Below are 24,191 nucleotides of genomic sequence, written 5' to 3'. Positions count from 1 at the left end.
CCCGCGGGCGGGCGGGGCTCGGCGCGCCCCGCAGCAGGCCCGAGGCTCAGCCCCGGGCGCGTCGCCCACCGAGACCCCGGCCCAGCGCCGCACGCCCCGCCTCGGCCGCTCCTCGGGGCGCAACCCGAGCGCCGCAGCCGCGCGGGCGGAGCGGGACCGGGCCGGAGCGGAGCGGCGGGAACCGGGGCGCGCGGCGGAACCACCCCCCCCTCCCCACTTCGTCACACTGCCCCCACCCGCGCCCGGCCCCGCCCCGCGCGCCCCGCCCCCGGCACGTGACGGGGGGCGGTGACGCCGCCGGTGCCCCGTAGCTGACACTCGGCGCGGGCGCGGGCGGGCGGAGGGGTCGCGGCCAGCGGAGCTGGGGAGCGGCCGCAACCGGAGCGGGGCCCGGGCCCGGGCCCGGCCGCGCCGCCGGGGCAGGTGAGGGGCCGCGCCGCTTGGCCCGGCGGGGTGAGGCGGAGGGAGGAGCTGCCGGGACAATCGGGCAGGACAGGGCAGGGCAGGGTAGGTGGCCCTGCGGAGGGCACGGCTGCGCTCGGGCCGACTCACGGCGGCCGCCCCAGTGCCGCCCTCCCTCAACCGGGGCGCCGCCGGGGAGCGCCTCCCGTGCCTGGCGGCCGGCGGGGGGTCTGGGCGGCGCCGCCCCCCCGCGGTGCCCCCGGCAGCTGCGGCGGCTTCGTTCTCCGGGCGCCGCCGGGAGCGGCGGGCTGGCGGCGTCGGGCGGCAGCGGCGCACCTGGGCGCTGCCGGTGGGCCCGCGGTGCCGGCGTGGCGCGGAGCCCGGGCAGGGCCGCCCGCCCCGCCGGCTGCGAGCGCCGCTCACCTGCTGGGGCCGCGGCCGGCGGGAAACAAAGGGAGGCGGCGGGCAGCGGCGCCTCGGCGGCCTCTCCCGGGCGCCCCCGCCGACCCGGGCCGGGGGGGTTCAACGCCCCTGTATGAACCTGAGTGCGGCAACTCCGGGTGGTTGGGCTGGGGCGGGCCGATGCGGGTTTGCTGCGCTATTTATTGCTCGTCGTTGGAGTCAACAACTTAATAAAAGCCCGCAACGAGGTGCGAGTGGGCTGGTGATGCACTGTAAGCTCGTTAAGGTGAGGGGTGCTCCAGCGTGGCTTGAAAAGTTGTCCTGACAGTTGTTTAAAATGCATGGCTTATTCAGTGCTCTGAGTCACAGGCAATTATTAAATGGTTACTTATTATGCCTTTAATTCTCAAGGACGTGTGAGCTCTGGGAAGCTAGTTTACTTGGAAGTGGTGCTTGTTTTTTAACCTATGTTAGTAATCTCTGAGGAAACAGCCAACGATTGTTTTCATAAGCCTTATAAATTGTCTGTGACTTGTCTATATCTGTTGTTTGCGTTTGCATCTTTCCATCTATTTTCATACAGCTTTCACGTGCTCTGTAGATGCACGCTTTGCAGATGGTGGTTTTTACAGGCACCGCTGAGGGCTAGTCTCTGTATGAAAACATTAGCTGAGGAGTTAGTTGTGCTGGATAAAGAGTGGTGCCCCGTGGGAAGAAAGGGGTGAATAGGGGTGTATTCTGACAAGATTGTTGTGGGACCAGTCTCCCAAGCAGTGTTTGTGCAGTACAGCTTGAACCCCTGAGAAAAATGCCCAGGGAGAAGCAGAAGCGTAGAATCTAGTGAGCTGTAGCCAGGGTATCTCATCTGGCCTGAACTGATAAGAATTTATCCTAATTTAGCTTCAGTAATTGAGTTTATTTCTGTATCAGCACTGTAGAAGGGTTTATTTCAGTAGTGAGTGAAGTTTGATGCTGAAAATGGAAAAAGATTATACAAGTCAGCTGCTGCTACTTTGTAGGACACCATGAACAAGGTCACACAAAGAATTTTAAGGTGATTGGTTAATATCCTCGGTGGCATTTTTAATAATTTATCATCTGTTTGTATTATAAACTAAGTAACAATTCCATAGACCTGGTGAGGAAGGTTTTTTCCAAGAGGAAGGTAAAAGAAATAGAAATAAAGTATTTTTAGTATATCTCAAGTCTCAATTACCTGGTTTTGGAAGATTGGAAGAAAATACCCTGTGGTATGAAATACCTATTGTGTACCTTCTGATGTTTATGGTGGGGTTGGTGTTTTGTGTGTGTGTGTGTGGTTTTTTTTTTAATCTTGAGTTCTAGGATAATGCTGAAGTTAGGGGTGATCATATCTAATATGATACATGATTGTATTCTACACATATCCTATGATCGTACTTACGATGCTAGGTCTGCATGTGTTAGGATCATGCTGCTTTCAAGACTGTTTACGTGTGCTTTAAGATGAATTTACTGGGCATTAGGGTTAGGGTTCTGCAGTTAAGATGGGGTGCTGTAAGGAGGTGACTGGTGTTTTGCTAGGATTTAAGTTGCCCTAGGAGAGGCTTACCTCTGAGCAAACCTAAAGCTCTCCAAAGCCCACCTGTCGAAGGTAGGCTTTAGAAAAGCACTCCTTTTCTGTGGATGTACATAAAATCTAGCTAGAGACAAATGTTTGCATGCAAACCTCCTGATGCTACGGTTGCATGCTCCCCCCGGGCCGTGGCTGTGGAGGGGTGCTGGCGGCCCCGGGTGGAGCTGGGCTCTGCAAACACCGAGGGTTGCCAGCGTTCCTCAGCTGAGTAAGAGGTGGGAACGGTTCCCATCGGAAATCGGAGCCCGAGGAGATCTATGTGCGCGTATTGAGTCAAAGAGCCTCTTGGCGCTTGCTTCCCGAGGGCTGGGCGGCCGTGACTGTAATCACGCGTGTCCTCTCTCTCAGGACAACGTGCCTGCTCTGCGGAACCGTGGGCTGGGGACCACATTAAATTAGTTACCCCCTAGCAATCGGGATTTTCTTCACCATAAGACGACTGTGGCCTGAGTCTGTTTTTTGGTATTCCTGAATAAGGGTTTTTTTAGGTCTTTGTTGTCAGTGGGGCCATTTGTTGTTACTACTCTCTTAATCAGGTATTGTGACTTTAAGGTGTTAAAGTTTACAGCTGCCCTCTGTGGGAGTAAGTAATTTTTCACACATATCTTCTAATTAGGGTTCTCCAACCTTCTTTACCAAAGTGGGTGCCATCCAGCATTACAGGTAATGGTAAAGAAAAAAAAATACAATGAGATTACAAGGTCTGATCTGCTGTATCGCTTCAGTTGTTGACTGGTAGTACAATGAAATTAGTACTCCAGATGTCAGTATTGTGCATTCACATCTGAATTATTTTAAGCCCCTTACAGTGGAGGTTTGGCCAAGCCTTTGATGGCTCTTTAACGTGAGATCTATAAGACAGATACATGGACGCTTGAAAAGTCATTACAATTAGCTGTCTCCTGGGCTGTGCATATAGGTACAGGCAGTCTACCTTCTGTGGCACAACAGCTGCATTAAAAAAAATACAGAATAAACTTTAATGCATTTGGATCTATGAAATCAAGGTCATGGTAGTTGTTTGCAGACCTACAGGGTTAATGTTGATATTTGTTAAACTTATTGAGAAAGATTTCCTGCCTACACCATAGCAAGTACCTCTTGCTTTTCTCTGTTGAGACGGAGAATTAGAGCCTTGCTTGATCCCGATTATGTGATCTGTTTATAAAAGTGTTTTAGTGTTCTGGCCAAATGCAGAACAAAGCCCATCTCTTTTTGATCATATGTTCAACATTATCAAATGTTTGCTATTGACTTGATAATTTTGCAGCTTAGATGAAAGAACAAAAAATTATGATGCTTGTTTTTTATTTTTTATTTTGGAAAAGGATGTGGCTGTAAAACTGACTTCAAAAGTGGATAGAGCTATTTTTGTAGCTACTGTATTTTATTAAACTTTTATTTCTTAAAATTCTGTGTTTTTTTAAGCATAAAATGCAGCTTATTGAACCTATCTGTCTTGAAAAAAATGTTAAGCGTTCTCAATAAATAGTTATATGAAATTGGCAAAAGAGAAATGAAAAATCCAAGCTTTTAAACACTTGGTAGCATTGTGGGAAACCATAGGCCTATGTTCTCTTCTTGGTTTCTTAGTGGAGAAGGAAAAACAGTGTGAATGGATCCTTGTCCTACATTTCAACCTCCAAGGTAACTTGGAAGCACTTGCATTTTTTCTGGTATATGACCTTGAAGCCGTGAAAGCGGTTGGTAGCAACTTTGAAGAAGTGTTGCAAGGAGTCAGATTTAATAACAAGGAAAACATAACATTTGTAAGGCAGAGCTTCCAAAACTAGGAAGAGAGTGGGAATGGTTGCAATTTGTTTGTGCTTACCTTCTGCTACAGTTGCTAAATAACTGCAGAGCTGCATTTAAAAATATCTATTTATGAAGAACAGCAGGTAAGCAGGTTGTTTTCTGTGAGGCTGTAAATAGATTATAATGCTGTGAATTTCAGTGTACCATTTTATGGTAGAGAGAGTAAACACCAGAATCCTAGCATTCTTTCCTCCTCCTTTGTGTTTCTGCTGTCAGCTTTGTTGAATGTGGTACCATCATTCCTTATGCCAAGTCCTCAATAAAATTGTAAGTCTGATCTTGTATGATTCCTTTTGGAGTCTTGTAAACAGTAGTAGCTTTCAAGCTACCTATAGGAAATGCTTTCAGGAAGTAAAAGATGGAAAGTAGGAGAGAGAAAGACAGTTTAAAGATGAGTACTTCTGTCTTGGTATTATACTTTAGCTTTTTAGCTGATTCTTTTTCTACTGAGTTACGTGGGAAATACATATTTTTTTTCAAGGCTCAGACCAAATAGCAGAAATGATGAAAGAGAACTTAAAGAGCTGTTAGAGGTTTCTGTTTCAGCTCTCCCCAGAAGTCCTTTTTTGTTGTTGTTTCTGTCCTTAGTCCCATTTAGGGTATCAGAGTTCACTCTGTGTTTCTGTGCCTGCATGGAGCTGCATTAGTTCCACTCTGTGAGGGTAAGCACTACAAATCCCATCGCGAAGTCTTAACTTGCAGAGTTGCAAGTTTCTACATAATTTTTCTAATTCATGAAACATGTATTTTGAAAAAAGATTTATTTATTAATCTTTAAGATCAAATGTGGCAGCACTTTACTTGAATTCTCCTACATTCTGTTTGAATGCTAGAGATCCTTCCCTTTACTTACATGCTTTGATTTTCAAGATGAAGAAGTCATATCTCTTATGTTAATTTACTATGTTGTGCTCAGTGTCAGTTGGCAAGACTGATGCTTATCCACTTACGAATTATGACATTGATGCTACATGATTAAATAGAGATAACTTGTAGTTCATGGGTGTGGATACAGTGGTGGTTGTCCGGATTATAAGTTGCTGAAAGTCCTTTTTAAAATTTTCATGTATTATCCTTTCATTTCTTATCCATTTTTTTTTGTTTTGGTTCATAGTCCTATTTAATTATTGATGTTTTTTGTTTATGTTTTCCATTTTAGCCCTTAAACTTTTGGTTAGATCAAGTTTTCTCAAAGGTAAATACAACAAAGTTCTCTTAAGAGCAAAGTAAATATTCAGAATTTAAACCACTGAAACCACTATCTTGGAGACTTTGAATACTTTAATACTGCCATGGTTATAGATGAAATTCTGTGTTGCAATTATACTAGCAATTTAAAGAAATAAAAAAAAAGTGATTATACCACCTGTTCTATAGACAACAGGTAGATGCAGAAGCAACATGATTTGCAGCCTCAGAGAATGTGGGTCACATAGCTCCCTGGTTATCCCTCCTCTAGTTTGGTGAAGGTTAGCAGGCTCTATAGGGCATGCAGCACATACTGGTCAAGGATTGCCCACCTGTGCTCAGCCTGATTGGGGTTGTAGTGCTGGAGGAAGATTTAAAGAATTTTGTAAGGAATATTGAGCACTCTGAAGGGACTCCTGAATAGAAAGAGGACTCAAAATAAGAAAATAATCAAACTATTCAGAGAGAAGATTATTAAAACCAGTGCAGTAATGCAGTTCCATGAACAAATTAACTGTGTATAAGGAAGAGACTGACTCAGACTTGTTGCCCCACCAAGCCCCTGATGATCAATCAACATTATTTAGGAATAGAAACAAAAGGCTTAATCAACCACTTGATAGCAGGAGGCTTGTGTGAATCGGAGAGTGAAATTGGTGACTAAGTTGTTCTACTGACTTTCTGTTGTATCACTGAGAAGGGTATCTGAACACCTTGCATTTTTCCATCAGTCTGAGGTTGACAAATTGAATAGGCAGAGTTACTTTTGAAGTGATTTTCCTCTGAAGTGCTCTTAAACAATTACTTTATTACATATATATATGTGTGTGTGTTTTTTTTCTTACAGCTCTGATTAACAGGAAAATAAGACTTCTGAAACAGAATGTGGCTTATCTGTTGCCTGAAAAGGTGAAATCTTTTCAAGTAGAAATGGCTGATAAAGGTGGGAAGATCATTCCAGGACAGTTGTACATTGAAGTGGAATATGACTATGAGTATGAAGCCAAGGACAAAAAAATTGTGATTAAGCAAGGGGAGAAATACATCTTGGTGAAAAAGACTAATGATGATTGGTGGCAAGTCAAAAGAGATGAAAATTCCAAACCCTTTTATGTGCCAGCACAGTATGTGAAGGAAATACCACGAAAAGCACTGATGCCACCTGTTAAGCAGGCAAGCATGCTGCCAAATAATGCTTTGAAGTTGACACATGGATTACAGAGATCAACAGAAAATGTGAATAAGTCACCAGAGCTTTCTAGTTTTGGAAAATCTTCTCCAGTTCAAGTGTCTTGCTTAGTTCGAGATGCCAATCAAAATCTAGGAGTGAACAATAGCCCCGGACAAACTCTTGGTTTGAGTCTGGACCTTACCCAAAACAATGGAAAACTCAACAATGAGTTGCAATCTCCCAAGGTTTCCAATCAATATAGAACTGTCTCCATGGGTCATTTCCCATGTCCAGAGTTCTTGGAAATAGAGAAGACCAGTTTTTTGCATGAACAATCTTGTGATTCAGCAGGAGAAGGCTCAGAAAAAATTCACCAAGATTCGGAGTCTGGAGATGAACTCAGTAGTAGCTCCACAGAACAAGTGCAGGTAAGCTAAAAAATCATCCCTGTATATTTGTCTGTGTTATGTTTTTTTCTTCTGTTTACTTATTGCCATAATTGCTTGCTACTGTTTTGAGATTTATTCCTAATAATTTCACATTGCTTAAGTAAAAATGTCTTATCTCAGCATGAACTGGTTATTGAAGTCTAAACAGTTGATGTATATAGCATTATTCCTTGCAGAAATACTTTGCTTTGGGGATTAATTCCATTGACATTATCCTGTGATTGAATGTTAGAGATGCTTTTGTTCTTTCTTTATTAAGATTGTTTTGAGATGACACTGAATTTGGGTTATACTTTCTTCCTGAGGAAGGGAGCCTACTGCAGTAACTCCTCACTTCTTGTCTTGTTGAAATAATAGTGCTAATTACTGTCAGCTTTTCCAGAGTATGTGTATAGATAGCATAAGAGCTGTAAGTTGATGTATTAGTGGGTTTAATAGTTTTAAAATGGTACACTTAAGATTTATATGGGGTTTAATTTATTGCTTGATTATTTTATTTGTGAACTCTTGTAATGAGTCAGCCTTGCCAATTCTGCTTCTTGCAACTTTACTCTGGATTAAAACTCAAAACATGTGAGTTTGTTAATTAGTATGGAAGAATCTCAGGAATGATGTACTCCCACTTCAGGCTAAAACTAAGCATTGATGGCCTTTTTCCTTAGTAAAGTGGTTTCTCTCACTTTTTATTTCTTTTTAACAGGCCTCCCCCACCCCCAACAAAAGATTAGCACTCTGATTTAGATAATCAGGTCACTTTTGGTACTGGTAAACAAGTTTATTAGTCTATTGTAATCCAGGTTTTTTCTTGAACCAGTGATGTATGTGTACATACACATAATTATGTATGTGTGTGTATATATATATATAATTCCCACTCCTGTCTGTCCCCCCCATCCTTCTGTACGGAGATGTTAAATTATTTTAAAATTCTAAGGTTAAAAGCTCTCTAGTCATGAACGTTCTTACTCTGTAAACTGTTGTTGCTTGGGTACAAACTGATAGTTATAGTTAATCCCATTTACCAGCATTCAGAGCACCACAGGAGCTCACTCAAGTGTGGTATTCAAATAAAAGTTGATGCTGACTTTAGAAATAAATATCTTACCGTGGAGTGCAGTGAATTTGCACTTTGCTAGTAAGACACAATTAAGACAAAGCTGCTTGGTTAATTGGTGAGTGTGGGAAGATCTTAAAGATACAAGATTGTTTGGGTGATTTAGTCTTGAACTGTATTGAAATACTCAGTAGTTTTTCAACATCCTACTCTGTTCTTGGCTTCATTCTTGAAGTTCAGAATTTCTCTAGCTATGTGACTTCATGTGTTTAATATTAGTATCCTTTATGACAATTTTATTTTAACTTCCCCCCAGCAAATAAGGAATAAATATGATTAATGAATTTAATTTCTTTTTTTTTAAGTAATTTCTCACTTATGCAATGTGAAGATCGATAAGTTTTTCTTGCACTTTCTTTACAGCAGTGTCCTAGCTCACTGTAGTTTATATGAACCACTTAGAACTTGGAAGGATAAAATAATTATTAGGTATTTATTTTAGAAATGTATGTGGTAGCCCATCTACTGCCATAGTAATTGATTCCTTAGTATTTTCATAATTTGTTTGGAAATGTTTAGAAACTATATCCTACTTTAAATAGTTTACCACACTAAAGTTCATATTGTATATTAAGACAGTTCCTTCGACTGTGTTGACTATAGTTTGATGCATTTCCTTCTCTAAAGTAGATGAAATTCATGTTACATGGGTGTCTTGTCAAACAATAAGTAGTATATGGCCTGCTGCTTGGTTTCCAATAAGCTTTGTGACTGATGTAGTGATATTTAGCCTTTTCACCTTTCTTCCCCTCCCTGCCCCCCAAATATACTTAATGCTACAACGTATTTAAGGTTGGACTTGAGTGGGACAGCTATGCACAGATTTGTAGACTTCACTGGGTTATGGAAGGACTGGAGATGGGAGTTCTCAGTGCTTAAAAACTAAAAATCCTAAAAAAGCTACATTTTAGCTGTGAAAAAAAGCATGGCAGTTTCTAACTGATGTTACTGAAGAACTTGCCATTATTGCAGTCTTGGGTGACAAGAATGCAGATGCTCACTGTGCCTTGCAGTTGTCTTATTTTAAAAATGTGAAGTAACTTAATCCCACGGTGCACAATCACAAGCTCTTTAAATACAATGAGAATGTTTGACATTTGATAGCCACAGGGATTAAAGCAATAGTAGCACTGATGTCACTGTTAGCTCAGTCTAGATATTCAGAGTGCCAGCCTTCTCACTGGAACAGCCTCGCGTTATTTTAGAAATCTTTCAATAATGAGCATTGTTAAATAGAAATCAGCTGTGCAGAAATTAATGTCTCAGAAAGCTGTTTTTATTGCTCTTAGTCTGTAGTGAGAACATCAAGTTCCCGGCTTTTACACACAAAAGCGATTTCACTTCACAAAGCTGGCTGTGGTGTTCTCTACTCTGCCTGCTGGGGAGTTCAGTTTTGTACAGTCTGCATTATAATAAACTCTAAACTACAGGTGTTTTCTCTTAAATTTGTAAGATTAGAAACTAGAATGACCTTAATAATAATTTGTGTAGGTGATTTTTTTGGGGGGATTGAGGTGATAATATTCAGCCCTAGCCCAACCTTCAGTGTGTTTTCAGTATCCTGAGTACAAATGTATGTATGAGATGCAGAGGAATGCTTCTGTTATGAGATTCTTCTAAGAGGTGGTTACATTATTTTCTGAAGATTATCCTCCTTCTCCTTTCCAGTAATGAGCTGCAGGTTCTGCAGCTTCATAGTCTTGAGCTCACAGGCTTGCTGGCTGTGGAAATACTTGAAGATCCAGAGTCTCCAAAGTACAGCATAAAGGAAGAATTTTGTAACAGCTGAAATATATGAAATGAAGGATGGAGGTAACAGTGTGAGCAGAACTTGCTGATGAAAATTGAAGCAAATGATCTGGTCACGAGAAAGATCAGGACTGGGTAGTGAATATTCTTGATGTTTTGTACAGAGAATTTTGAACTATTGAGTACAACTGCATAAAGCATTGTAAGAATCAGATGTGAGTTTATGGACTTGAACTGTAGGAAGGCTGGAGGTACTTTGATGAAGTAGGGCTTGAGAGGAAACAAGCTACAATTTAACCACATATAAATCTCTGGTGGAGACTGTAACTGCAGGTAGAATTGGAATGAAATGAAATGGTGCAGGAGTGCACAGCTGGGCGTAAGAATCACTGATATGGTGGTGGTGCTTGAAGCAATGAGAATCAATGAAATTCAATAAAATTTTAGGAAAATTGTCAGGTGTGATGTCCTGATCCCACAGGAAGGGCAGAAGATACTCCTTAGAGAGGCCAGGGATGGGGGGGAAAGAAAAATTTTGAAAGAGGAGAATTCTGTAGCAGAAGACAGACAATACTTGAAAGAAGAAGGGAGGTCCCAGCAGTATGCAGTAGAATCCTGAGTAATTGTTTTGAACAAAAACACCCCCTGCGTGTTTAAGCATGACTAAACAGGAAAGAAAAGTTGAAGCCGAAGTGGAAGATGTTAAAAGTGGTCTTGAAAAAGGAGCTTTGGGCAGTGTCTGCAGGTAAAATCTACTAACAAGTTTTGAAAGAGAAGGTATGCAGGTGGGGAAAGAGTTGGGTAAATTCGGAGATTATGTCAAGAATGGTTGGGTGTTATGCCTATGAAGATGATACTTTTGGATAAAATTGTTACAGACAGGAAATAAAATCTACTTTCAGCAACGCTAATGCATAACCTATGTGAAATAACTTTGAGTTACCTCCTCTTCTGTTATAGGAGACATAGGATATATTTAAGAGTAAAATACATGCACTGTCTTAATGTTACTTTTTATGCTTATTAAAAGTTACTGGTAGCTGCAGGCAGGTTTTAATCATTATAAATATAGACAGTGACCTATTTGCAAAGATTGTTCCATCTTTCATCCTCTTTAGTAATTGACTATTGCATAAACTGTGAAGCACTAAAGGGGATTATCACTAGGGTGGTTGTTTTGCTTTGATTAATTCTGAATAGTAAAGATCTTGCAAAAAGATCTTTCTGTATTACCTCTGCAATTTCTATGGGACTTCTGTAACTTTTTTTTTTAATTGAGAAAACAAATTTTTTTGTGCTTCGATAGAAAATGTGAGAGCACGTCTTCTGGAGATCTTGGTATTCTTGACTGTGTCACTTAGTTGAAAGACTGAAGGCAAATCATTAGACTGACTTGTTGGTCAAACATTAAGCCTCTAAAATAAATGGCTATTACTGGTTTTGTAGGGCCCAGAATTTACTTCTAAGATATTTCATGCTATTTTTGTCATTTATTTGCATGAGGAATAAATAATTTGACAGTACGAAGGAAGCATGCTGTATAAAAGAGTTTTTTTCTTAATGAAACTGAGCATGTTTGCAGATTCATGGTGGCATGTGTAATGTAATATTTTGAATTATGTTTTAAGTATCGTCTTTTTAATCTAACTCCTTAAAATCAGCATTTGTTATTCTAATGATGTTAAATGCTGAAATATGCCCAATGTAATGAGGTAAAGAATAACTTTCAATGACAAGGAACAAAACACTTTGTAATTTAAGGAATTTTGTAAAACAAAGCAAACTTTTTTTTGTAATTCCAGTAACTGCTGCTGGTACTTTGTAAGCTTTAAATGTTTTCTGAGTTACATCAGTAACTCTGAATGGTGCCTGTCCATAACCTTTAAGGAATACTTTTCCTGGCTTTTTTTTTTTTTTTTTTTCCCCTCCTATTTAGTGACAACAGGTCTGGATAGTTTCACTTTACAGTGGTGCTGTTTGATCAGCTCTGCCTCAGTATTTTTAATATGTAAGTCAGTTAGCAGGTAGTTGTACCTCTCAGTACGAGTGAGTAATTCTGGATTTGGGTGCCCTAGACAGAAGGTGCTGTGTCCCACTAACACTGCCTACAGCCTGCATACTGTTCTGAACTTCCCTGCTGCAAATCAGATTGACCTTCTTTAAAAAAAAGAACCAAAACCCACAAATATTATCTTTGTGAGGCAGTTGTTGAAAAATCATAGCCTGGGAGACAAGCGGGTTTTGACTGGCTTGTAGTAATACCTGTGTCTGAATGCTCAGCTGAGTGAGCTACAGATCTACTTGGTACATGCAGTTTTGTGTTGTGCTTTCAGAACTGAAACAAACGTCTAGAGCACTGTTAAAATTGTGCAAGTGCCAATACAGTATTCTGACTTTTCACCCTATTTACCTTAATTTCGTGCAGAAAATGGTAAAGTGGAACTTCGAAGCCATCAAAATACACTAATAAACCTGTGCCTTTCATCCTGGTAGAAGTACTTACTAGCTCAAATGAGGCTCAGGCTGGAGTGCTTAAGGAGTAACAGTCATAACATGGAATTGATTTTCTGCCTGCTGCACCCCCCCCCCCCCCCCCCCCCCCGAAAAGTGTAATTTCAAGTGTGCAGTATGAGTTTACATGCCTAGGTGCCTGCTGTCCCACCTGCCTTTTCATTTAAAGTAGTGCAAAATACCACCCTCAGCAGGGGTGATGGCAGAATCTTTATGGATGATGGAGTAAATGCTCAAACAGAAGAGCAGTCCTAGGAAAAGGAATGGGTGTTTTGTCTGACTGCTGCCTAAACTGAAAGCAGCTGGAGATACTGGGGACTTGCTTGTTCTCTGTTGGCAGTGCTTCTGTCATTTTTAAGTCGGGAACCTGTAGATATAGAACAAACTTATATTGCTTTGTAATAAACAAAAGCCCATTTGAGAATATTTGACCATATCTTGTTCTTGCATGTAACTCTGAATGTAAACAATTGCATTTGGTATGTCTGCACCTAGTTACTGTCTAGGCAGTTGTTTAATATTGCAGTGTTTGCCTATGGAATAAACATGCTGTTATTTTGTAGAATTCCAAAGAAAGTATTATTTGTTTCACAGCAGTTTGACAAAACGGTAGGGAACATATGACTCGGTAGAATAAATTGCAGAATGCTTTTTTCTCTTTTTTTTTTTGACAGTTCTCTCTGGAATAGTAGACATTTGTGCTTAAAAGAGGAAAGCAAAATCTATGTTTATCTAGTACCTAAACAGCTGAATATGTGTCTGACGTGCCTTGCAATATGTTTGATTTAAAAGCGTTAGTGAGAAATGGGGTTTGCCCTTATGTGGGATTATTTTCTATTGCTAAAGAACCATATTTTTGGGATAAAACAACCTTTCAGGATAGTAAGAATTGAAGATTTTCTAAAGACTTTTATGATGGTGAGTAATTGGGCAACTTAGTGTTAGATTACATTTATCAATGTTTAATTTAGTCTATTTTAGGATGGCTTCTGAGCTAGTTCTTGGTAAAGACAGTAAGTTTTTAGTAGGTTGTTCTATGAAAGTGCTAGGTTAATGCAGAAGAACAATCAAACAAGCATGTCAGTAGTAGGAAATGGAGCAAAACAAAACCACGGAATTCTAATTACATGGTATTTCTGTATTTTAAATAGTGTACAGTTGATGGCCTCTCATCTTGAAAAGGAGATAATATTGCTGAAAATAGCACAGAAGAGGTGAAAAGTATGAGCAGAGACATGGAATAATTTCTCTGTGAGGGCTTTGCAAAAACCTTACATGCTGGTGGACACACATTAGTATTGCATACAGAGGACTCCTGATCTTTAAGTTGATATTGTTGATATTGATGCTGAAATGGCTGAGAAATTGTTGAGAAGTAAAGCAACCATAATTTTGATAATTTTTTTCCCCCCCTTCTTTCAACAGGTTTTATCTGCTTGTCCTGTCTTTTGTAAACTCTTTTGATAGACTTTGAGCTTGTGTAGAGTGATGCTCTGAATAGTAAAGTAAGTGTTTGGAGTCTATATTTCAGCTAATTTTAGTTCTCATCAGATAAAACATTTTTGTAAATGAAAGCTAAAAGTTGGAGCTGTCTGAATGAATTGAGCTTACTGCTTATGTTGGGTTTTGATGTTACATTATCTGGCTTCAACTTCTGTTTGTAGTCAAATTCACGGTTAGAACATACTGGTTCCTATCTTACAGCCGAAATTACATATAACATTTTGAATTTAATTAACATAGTTTTAATTGTCCCCCTTTTTTAATAGTTTGCCTGAGGCTTCTGGATCATCTTCAGATCATCCAGTTAAATTAAGTAGCTCCCTTGCATTCTGTTTAAGTGCAGTGCTGAAGAGCAGAATTTTATGTATGTTTTCGGGTGGTGTCTAGCATATGCAGTTGCCATCTTTCTGTTGCCTTCATGGATTTTATCATTCAGTTGAATCACTTTGCTGTTCTAGTCACCACCTGGCTTTGCAAATATTTATTGCCAGTGCATTACTGAGATGGAGTGGTGCTGCCTTAAGTGGTATTGTGATCAAGTATGTCAATAGCCCATACATACTCCTTAATTGCAACTCAATCATAAATCATCTAGTGTGAAGTCTGCAAATCTGACAGACTGGAGGATACACTTGCCTTTTTAGTCATTGATGTGATGGGACTTATGCAACAAATGTGCTAATGTAAAGAAATATTCTAATAAAACCAAAAATACTGTAAGCAAACTTTCTGGACTCTCAACTAGTTGTTCAACGTATCAAATAGTATTGTATACGCATTTTTTTCTAGAGAGCTTGATAGATTGCCAGGATGTTGTTTAGAAATGATTCATGCTACAACAGAAATTTTATGCTGTGTTGCACATAACCATTGTTCTTTAAGGATTTAGAAGAAGCTTTATCCTGTGTTAAAGTGTTGTAACACTAAATATAAAGTTCTTGAGTGACTTTGATTTGACTGCTTTTCCTGTTGAAATTGAATAAAGGTGCTTTTCCCCTCTGACCAGTGATCTGTCAACATGCTTGGCACTATCAATACAAATTCCTGGTTATCTGCATCCAATTCAAAGGGCTAATTGATGGCTGTCATGTGTAACTGTGGTGTGCTTCAGACACGGGGGTCTATATATGTGTGAATGTATGTATATTCTATATATATATAAAGATAAAATCAGGGGCCACTGTTCTGTTTCTTGATAGCACTTTGATCTTGATTTGTACCTCATATAGTGCAACTACCAGTTCTAAACTTCTTTGCAAAAACTTAATGAGATGTATTAATTGGTATTGTCCTTCTTTTAATCCTCCAAGTAAGTCCATTTGTCCTGGCTGTGACTTTGTCCTTATCCTGCCTCCCCTGTGCCCACTCTAACTTTCAATGGCATCTTCTTGCTACCCTAAGGCCCTGTAATTTTCATACCATAATGTATGTTATGCCTTAGTGCTTCTGCCCACAAGCTATGCCAGAGGACTTCACTGCTTCTTCCCAGTCGTGCTTTTCACAGCCAGGCTCCATGGCTGCCTTGCTTTGGATGGGGAGCTGGAGCCGGAGCTCCTGGAGAAGAGGCAGCTTGGCCCTGCCAGTGGCCCGGCTGTCACGCAGCGTTGTGCTTCCAGCCCTTTGCTCATCACACCACTTGCGCTTCTGCCTGTGGCAGGTCCCAGTCGGTCATCCACCGCAGCCTTCGCAGTAACCAGCTACAGCCTTCAGCTTTACTTGCTTTCCTTCCTCTTACTTTTGCCAGCCTGAAGGGTTCTGTTCTTCATGTGACTGCCTGAGAAGAGAGGGCATCTAGGGTGAAGGAAGTAAAACTTTGGAGATATTTTTTTTCTTGCTATTATTCCATGCTCTTCTCACAAGAAGAGACCTGTCTCAGTTCATTCTCTTCCCAAGTTTGAGAGCACTTGTTGCTATAGCAGCTTGTGCAATGTGATGCACCAAGGTGTAGATTTTCCTTTAAGTTTCTTTACTTTTCAGTTAACTGTATGTGTAAAAACTGTATTGCATCCCTTCTTGCTTTTTCTGAGTTCATAAGTTGCTGTTGTAACTACCAGTTGAGCAAAACTTGGATATATGCTTCTGCTAAAATTTTTTTTTTTGTCTGTTACAGAAAACCAGAAAAACCTAAATCCCAAGTGCTTTGCTAAAAATCTATCTCTAAACTCTTATTTTTCTTTCCCTGCTTTGTAAAGCTCTAAAGCCTCAGCAGATTTTGTCCATACTTACGGTCTGGTGATACCCCATACAGCATTTTTGAGGGCTGTAAGATTGTGCTTTCTAGCAGCTGCATGTCTTCGGCATGTTGTTTATTAAAACAAATAGAACATTGTGGGTTAAGATGTTACTGACAATTTATTTATTTGCAATTGATTTTCTGAGGAAAGTTTTTGACTGTAGCTTGAAGGGCTGTATGTAAATACTGTGTCCGTAGGTGGTCTCAGGAATTCCATACTCTTATCCTGCTTTCACTTAATCATCTCATAGTGCCTCCTTACTGTCTGTCCAGAAACTGCTGCTTTGCTTCACCATGTATTATGCTAAGCTGTGATTTGATCATTGAGGACCAGGCTTCTGTGTTGTTCTTGGTATAGTTGGATCTGAGCCTGAGTGCAGTCTCAGAATTGTTGTAAAGTAAATAAAATTTCACAAATACTAAATATTTTTATATCTTCTTCACTGTCATCTGGAAAAAAATTGCTGGCTTAATACGTAATTTTATTGAAGTAAACTGGTAGTTGCAGACTTACTTTATTTTAACATCTGTTGTAATGTTGAAACACAAAATTAAGTAACAAAAGTACACTTATGTACTCTGGATACTGAATTGCAGAAATAGCTGTTCTTAAAAGTGAAAGAAATTCTTGCTAGTGTAAGGAAAATAAAAGGGAAGAAAGGGTGCAGAAATACATGGCTGAGTGTTTCATGTTTTCTGCCCTGAAACTGGGTGCCAACAAACTGTCTGCAAGTAGAGAGAAACAGACTAAGAAATACAAAGGACAAATATGTCTTTTTAGTTGTTGTAGTGGGGGGAAAAAAGATGCAACCTGCTGGAAATTCCCATGAGATTGTTATTGCTTTGCTTAGTTTTGCTGTAAGCAGTACATATAGCCTATTGTGGAATATTTCTGTGATTTTGAGATTAGTCTTTAACAGTACAATTGTGTACTTGCTTTTAGCATTTAAAAAACCCCTCAAAAGTGATCTTAGAAAAACCTGACTTCTTGAAGTCAGGCATGGTGGCTTGGATGTATTTCTAAAAATATCTGTCCTTCTATTTGGTACACTTTTGCAAAATGGAATCACGATGTTAAAATTGGAGTAACTGTAGCCTATTATAGCTCAGTTAAAAGTTGAGCATTAAAAAGTATCTTAGAAGCATGGTGGCATAATTACAGGCTTCTGTGTGGTCTTAAACAGCTACTAAAGGAAATACTACTTTTGAAATAACTCTTACATAAATGTGCTGACTACTAACACTTATTTTGTTCATCCTGTTATGTATTTTAAGGCAGAATTTTAAACTGTTATTTTAACTTCAACTGTTCTAGGCCTGTCTTGTCTGGCATGAGTCTTGGCTTTCTAAGTTATCCTTCATTATGAGAAAAAGATGTTATGCATGATGTAATAGTAGATGTTCTTTGTATTTAAGTCATTAAAATATGAGTTTGAGGGCCTTCAAGCAGCTCTAAAAATTTGAAAGTTTTGATTGTGTGCTGAAGCATATATATTGTGGAGGCAGCATCTTCTGAATTTAGAAGGACTGCTGGCGTTTTGTCTTAATTCTTCATATCTCTCCCCCCTCCAATATAAATGATGGATGCTAATATATGTGGAATTTCTATGATTTATTTGGAGACTTTAACATGCAAACTAAACGGCTCAGTAGGTATGTTTACTGGAGGTGGCAATACAAAAACAGCCAGCTTCTGGTCTTGTTAAGAGCCCCACCTGTAAAGGGAATATAACTTTAAAATGCTTTTCCAGTGGAGCTGTGAACTTCATTTCCCTAAGTGCCAAAATCAGAAGTATTTTTCATGGTCAGAGGGGTTTTAAGCACAAAACAGATCTAAAACATTGGAAAAAGAAGAAATGTATTTGTTTTACTGCCACACTTTTTTTCCCTCTTCTGTTTTTTGCCTTGAAGTTTGTTTGCTTCAAGTAGGCTGGTGAATGTCCCATTCCAAGGTACTGGGAGACAGTAAGGATGTCAGAGAAATGCAGTATCCTAAAACACTAAAGACTCATTTGAAAGTTAAATTGCAGTCTCTGCTCTGAGTTGTTGTACAGTGACTTTGTCTTGCACATTGTACAAAATCTTACTGTCTGTCATGGAACCCACTAATTATATTCAGTGTTACACAGTAAAAATGTGAGAGAATACTGGGTCTGAATGTAAATTTACTAAAGGAAAGTCCAGTACAGGAACTGGTGGTTCTTAAAGATGGGACAGCCTCATCTGTTCACTATTAGTTGAAACCTGCCAGATGAAAATGAGTTTTGATGTTAAAATAATGAAGTTGTAGATAATCTATTTTAATAATGAACTAAGTGGGAGCTTAACATCTAATTTTAATGTAACCATTTAAAAGATTACCTGTTAGTTGAAATTATGTTTATGTATGCAAAAAATTATGAATAGTGTGTGAAAATGGCTTTTGTATCATCTATAAGCTTCAGTGTGATGCTTGAGGGAAGGTTTATGTGGAGAAAGAAGCCTACAGACACAAGCTATCAAAAACATCAAAAAGCTTTTTGTTCCAAATCCTTTCCAAGTTGGAGGATCTTTCCATATTAATTTATTATGCTAAGCATTTCAATAAAGGCATGCTTCATGACAAGAGTGACTTTTCTTTCTTTTTAATTGATGCTTGTAACTTCTGACTGCTGCTAGACCCGTTCTGTTACGGTATGCCAGTTTGGCCAAAAGCTCTGTACTGCCCTGGTGAAAGGTAGCATATAAAACTTCAGTTTCTGCTCAGTATAGATGATTCTATATGCTAAAGTGTAAAGTATGCATATGTGTTCCTAACAGTTTAGCATCTTCCTGTGACTCTTGTCCTTCATTTCTCTGAGAGGAAGGATGGCTGCAGGGCTCATGGTACCTTGAGGCTTTGTTGTAGGTTTTGTGTTGATTGCTGTACTGTCACCATGCCAAATTGTTTGACCATCATCTAATCTCCCATTTCAATGGCAATCTAAAAAGCACAGCTGTTAATACTTCCAGTAAGTGTTATTCAGATATAGCTAATCACCCTATATATTCAGTTGTTGCTCTTGTGAAGACAAAAGCATTTGGAGTAATGTTAGCCTAAAGCCTATTTAGGTATTTAAGGTTTCTCAATAAGCTTTATTTTTTAATATAGCTGTTGTACTAGATATGACTAAACAGCTAAGTCTTAACAGTCATGAAGCAGAGTAAGCTTTATTTATTGACAGCAGTGTTGCAGGAAGCTCACCAGGCAGCTGGTTGATCAGCTCGCAGCACTGTTACTTTACTGACCCTTGTGGGACCTGGGACCTGGCGTGCCTACAATGTGTTTTTAGAAAAGCTCAGTGGGAATGTGTCTAGAAAACAACATAAAAATCAATGGCAAAATATTCTTGTGAAAACTCGTATACAGTAATTTTAAATACACTGAAAACCTTGTTCTTCTCTCTGCTTTATTCATGGCAAACTATTGTTCTTCTAGAAATAATAAGGCTTTAAATGCTGGTAGTTTGTGATACTCTGCATTTGTTTGATGATTTAGCTAAAGCAACAGACATCTAAAGGTGCATCATTTACTGGTGACCATAGTAGAAAAATAACATACCCTTTAGCCTAGTATATATTTTTCTTGGAGACTCCTAGAAAGTTCAGCTTCCATTCAGCCGTTGTTTTCTGCAGCTGTACAGCTGCTTTCTGTCAGCTTTCAAGAAAAACTTTGTGCTGAGCTTTGCTATATACCTTAGCGTAGATATTTTTAATGCATAGATGTCTTTAAAAGCTTTTTTTTTTTTTTTTTCCAATAGCTTGGCAGATAGTGCTGCAATACTTTATTATACTTGTAGTTTCAATGAGAATGTTCTCTAAAGGCTGGTGGCTCCAGCTGATCCACTGAATGCTGAGCACAGATTTATAATTCAGTGGCGTGGGGGAGGGCCACATTTGCCATAGTGAACGGCAGGGCACCACTTACTGCATGTTGCTTAATCAGCATGAAACTATTAGCAAAATTCTTGCCACCTCAGCTATAATATACTACTAATAGTTTGGGGTGGTGGGTTTTGTGTTTTTTTGTTTTTTTTTTTTTTTTTTTTAATTGTATAGGATAGTCAGAAAAAGCCTGGAATGTTTTAGTAATTTTAAGTAATATAACATTCCTCTCAATGAAGTTTGACAGCATTTTCTAAACTCCCTCATGCTGTATAACAAGAGTACCAGAAATGCATTCCTGTGTACTAGGTGCTGGTAATTTATTTGTGTCTTTTCCTAGTTAAAGTTTTCTTACATGAAAGCTTTTGACATAATTTTGAACTCTAATGTATTATATAAGAGATTACAGGCAACAAAAGCATCTGTATAATTAGTACATTTTAACCCATGCTCTTGATTTTGTCAAAGTTTTATATTTGTCAGAAGACTTTGTAGATCTTCAGTCAAAAGAAAAACCCCAAAACTTTTGTGAGCTTTCTGTTGATTTTTTTTTTTTGTTTGTTTGTTTTTAAATTACCTCCCACCCCCAGCATTTTAGAATGTGCTTTGTAATCTGGGGTATGCAATGCACAGGGAGTGCAGTGTGGCCTCTTTTACTGAGACCATCAGCAGGAAGTTTCAGAGAACTCTCAGGGATTTGGATATCTGAATCTGACTTTTTCTTTTCTGCCTGTTGTTTTAGAGGCAGTATTCATTTATATTTTTTCTTAACGGCAGTTTAACTTCATTTTCCTGATAAATCGGAATGGATCTCTGATACTTAGGGATTGGGACGAGTTTCATTTTTAGTTGTCAGCAGTGAAAAATGGTGTTGCATGGCAGAAATCCAATTCAATTATGTCAGTTTATTTTACTACTTTTAATAATTTGTGAATGAGAATTTGTGTCTTAAATCATGGGGGAAGTGGGAAGGGTCACTGTGTTTTGCTACTTCCCATTTTGCTACTGGACAGACTGCACGGGCAGTCTGTGTGGTGGGCAGGGACGTGGCGAAGAATGTAGGTTCTTATTTTTATTGCAGGGCCTGGTTCACTCTATGGCTGCGTTCACTTGTTTCTCTCTTCCACCTGAGTGTCTTATCTTGCTCCTGGAGCCATACTTTGAGAGAGGTTTTTACAGTCTTAATCCAGCAGTGCTGTTCATAGTCAGAATGGCTGTAATTTGATGTAGAACCGTGCATGGGAAGAACAGATGCCATCTTTATGATCAGTGCATCTTTAGCAGACCCTGTCCAGATTGATCCAACTGTGGCAGCAGGCCTTTGGGGATGGAGCGTTTACCTGAAATATCAAAATACTTGATTTCCATCCTCCTTTATTTCTGGCAGGCTATACCTTCTTGTTTCAGCTTGTCATAAGAGGTCTTTCATCCTATGAAAACTTTGTTTGAGAAGGACCTGCAAACAAGCAGGGGGATTCCTGTTAAACATTTAACTATGATTAGTTGTTGATACTTGTCTGAAGGAATGAAACCAGCACAGAAAGCCAGAATACGATTTTTTGATTTTTTTTTTTTGTTGCGATTTTTACTTTTGTGTCCTGTTACTTACACAGTTGACTTTTCCAGCACACACAGCATTTTATGTTGAACAGATAGTTCCAAGACTTTAAGTGACAAGTTTCAATCTAGGATGTCAAGTGTTAGGTAGTGGCCTAATTTTTTTTCCTTTCTTTTTCAGTTACCAAAGTAGTCAAAGGTATCAGTGATAATTGTTGTGACTGTAGTCTGATTTATACTGAGAGTTGTAGAAAGAGTTAAGTGGAATAGAGGAAATATTTCTGTCAACCATGTTAATTATCAGTCCAATCTGTAAATGTTTTCATCTCAACATACCCCCCTAAAATAGGTACTTAAAAAAAATAAAATATCCTGAACTATGTTATGGGGAACTTGGCTGACATCTTGTGCTGTTTTACCTTCCTTTGTTTTAGTTTCATATCAGTGTACAGCTGGAAGTACTAAAATGGAACCATTTTCTATTAAGTAGATCTGAGGAGTCAGAAAATAAAAAATATATTTTAAATTGATTATTGAAAGCTTGAAGAGATGCTAATTCTCAAAGCACCTAATTTCTTATTTAAAATTGGGTAGCTTTTCTATGGAACGGACCTGTAACCTCTTGATTCTCATGGACCTTGACCACTAATCCATATGGCTGTCTATTCTACTGTAGTCATGCTAGCCTGGCAGAGGGTATGCTTTCAGTGTTTTGTGTTTTTCCTTTGTCATAACTTTTAGTTGAACCTTAAAGTTTAATTTTTTTTTTTAACAGGAATTGCTCAGTAGCTCATGTAGGATATAAGGGACCATTAGAACCTGTTCTGACACCTCTTTTGTAATGCATACCGGGGAACATAATACAGTAATTATCTGTGCGAAACCTGTAGCTGTTACGTTTAAGGAAGACTGTTGGAAGAGGGTAGATACTCAGATTTAGTTTTGGCTTTTGAGAGTGGATGGCTGTACCAAGCTTCTGGGGATAGGCTTAGTCCAGTGTTGAGGAACTCATTTGTTGTTCTTTGAATATTCTGGCACACACTTTAAAAAAAAAAAAAAAAAGGGTAGGTTTCTAGGCCATGTGACACTGCCTTAGTTCCTGCACTGATTATTTGAGATATGATAGACATCCTATAGGCTGTATGCACTGATGCTATCTTGTGGTTCTGAATTACTGTAGCATGCAATTCAGATTCTTTTTTTTTTTTTTTTTTTAATCCTAATGGCCACATTGAAATTTTGAGCTGCAAAAATTACAACTAACTGCTTCTGAACAGATAAATACTGAAGTTTAGATTGCACTGCAGTTACTCAGAAGCTTAAAAAAACCAAGTAAAAGCCCCAGAGCCCCAGTTCGCTTAAATTGCATTTTGTAATACAAAATAGCAAGCTTGTTTCATCATTTGCTTATTTGCAACTTCTCTGGGAAGACAAGTGACTTGAAGTTTCCTGTCAGTGCTGCAGCTGTGAAAGCGAACCAGGGGGAAGTAGCCACAGGTCTCACTAAAACTGTCCTTCATTAAACATGTGGGGTTTGCCATCTAAATTGTAACATTTTTTTAGTATTTTTTATTTCCAAGTTGTACCTGAGAATTGACTTACTGGTTCAATTTAAGAGCTGTGAAGTGATAATTGTGTCAAAGAAGAATAATTGAAGCATAAGCATTTTCAGTTGTCCAGTCCATTTTGAGATATTGTTTCAGGTGACTTAAATTATGTGCTGGAAAGCTTTTTAGTATAGAGATGATTTCATTGCCTTTGTGACTGTCTCTGAACACAGCAGTGGGTTTGTCCTTTGTTGAACGTACCTGCTCTGGAAAAGTCTGTATTAATCTCACAAAATATAGTGTTGTATATATTTTCCTGTCTGATTTGTTTTGCATTTTACTAATTTTTTGGATTAACCACCTCGGTGAACAGGACAGAAACCACTATGGGGGTTGATGTGACTGAGTGAATGGGGGCATCTCCTTATTTTTCTGAAATCTGAGAAGCTCGATTCTCCAAAACTCACCTCTTGGATCTCTGGGAACGTCTGAAATTGGAAGCATAACTAAGCCCCGTGGAAACTTCTTGCTTTATCTATGTCAGTTGTGTTACAGGTTGAAAAAAATTGTTCTCAGCTTTTTTTTTTTTTGAGTTGGGAAGTGGGAAATGCTGCCTTTCCTTACTGGTATGTTTCTGAATGTTTTATAACTCTTCTGGGTTGTAACTTATTTTAAGTATTGATATACCCAGGAGGTTTGCAGAGATACAGCATCTTTTCTTGCTTAAATTAAGATATTCCCACCATACTTGACCCAGGTTTTTCCACTAAAAATTAATACTATTAATGTTGGCTTTTTTAATTTTGCAAGAGTGACTATAAGTACTCTGAACAATATACTGTTCCTATTTTTCTTAAAGAAAAATAGAATAAAAATTGCTAGACATAGCAATCCAGCATAGCTAAGATTATATGTTAGCCATTTGCCTCACTACACTTCCCATTCCCTCTCATTTGATGACAACTGTGGCAAAAGTAACCCTTTTCTTTCTAGTTAAGTAAGGTAATATACTAGATGCAGAGTGATGGGCGG

The 24,191-nt window shown here is 39.2% G+C and overlaps 1 protein-coding gene across 11 annotated transcripts in view; it reads left to right on the top strand.

Moving 5' to 3' along the window:
- Positions 1-278: 278 nt before the first annotated feature.
- ARHGAP12 (Rho GTPase activating protein 12) overlaps positions 279-24,191 on the top strand; it is an 80,890-nt gene continuing 56,977 nt past the window's right edge. For all 11 annotated transcript variants that reach the window (XM_032982633.2, XM_032982632.2, XM_032982629.2 and 8 more), the window contains exons 1-2: positions 279-423; positions 6,270-7,021. In XM_032982633.2, coding sequence (XP_032838524.1) covers positions 6,353-7,021 — 669 coding nt within the window. In that variant the 5' untranslated portion in view covers positions 279-423; positions 6,270-6,352. The remainder of the gene's footprint in view (positions 424-6,269; positions 7,022-24,191) is intronic.

Source organism: Tyto alba, unplaced genomic scaffold (genome assembly GCF_018691265.1).
Source record: "Tyto alba isolate M040663 unplaced genomic scaffold, T.alba_DEE_v4.0 Super-Scaffold_38, whole genome shotgun sequence".
NCBI lineage: Eukaryota > Metazoa > Chordata > Aves > Strigiformes > Tytonidae > Tyto > Tyto alba.
Note: the sequence above shows the minus strand (reverse complement) of the source record. Positions and strands in the feature narration are given on the sequence as shown.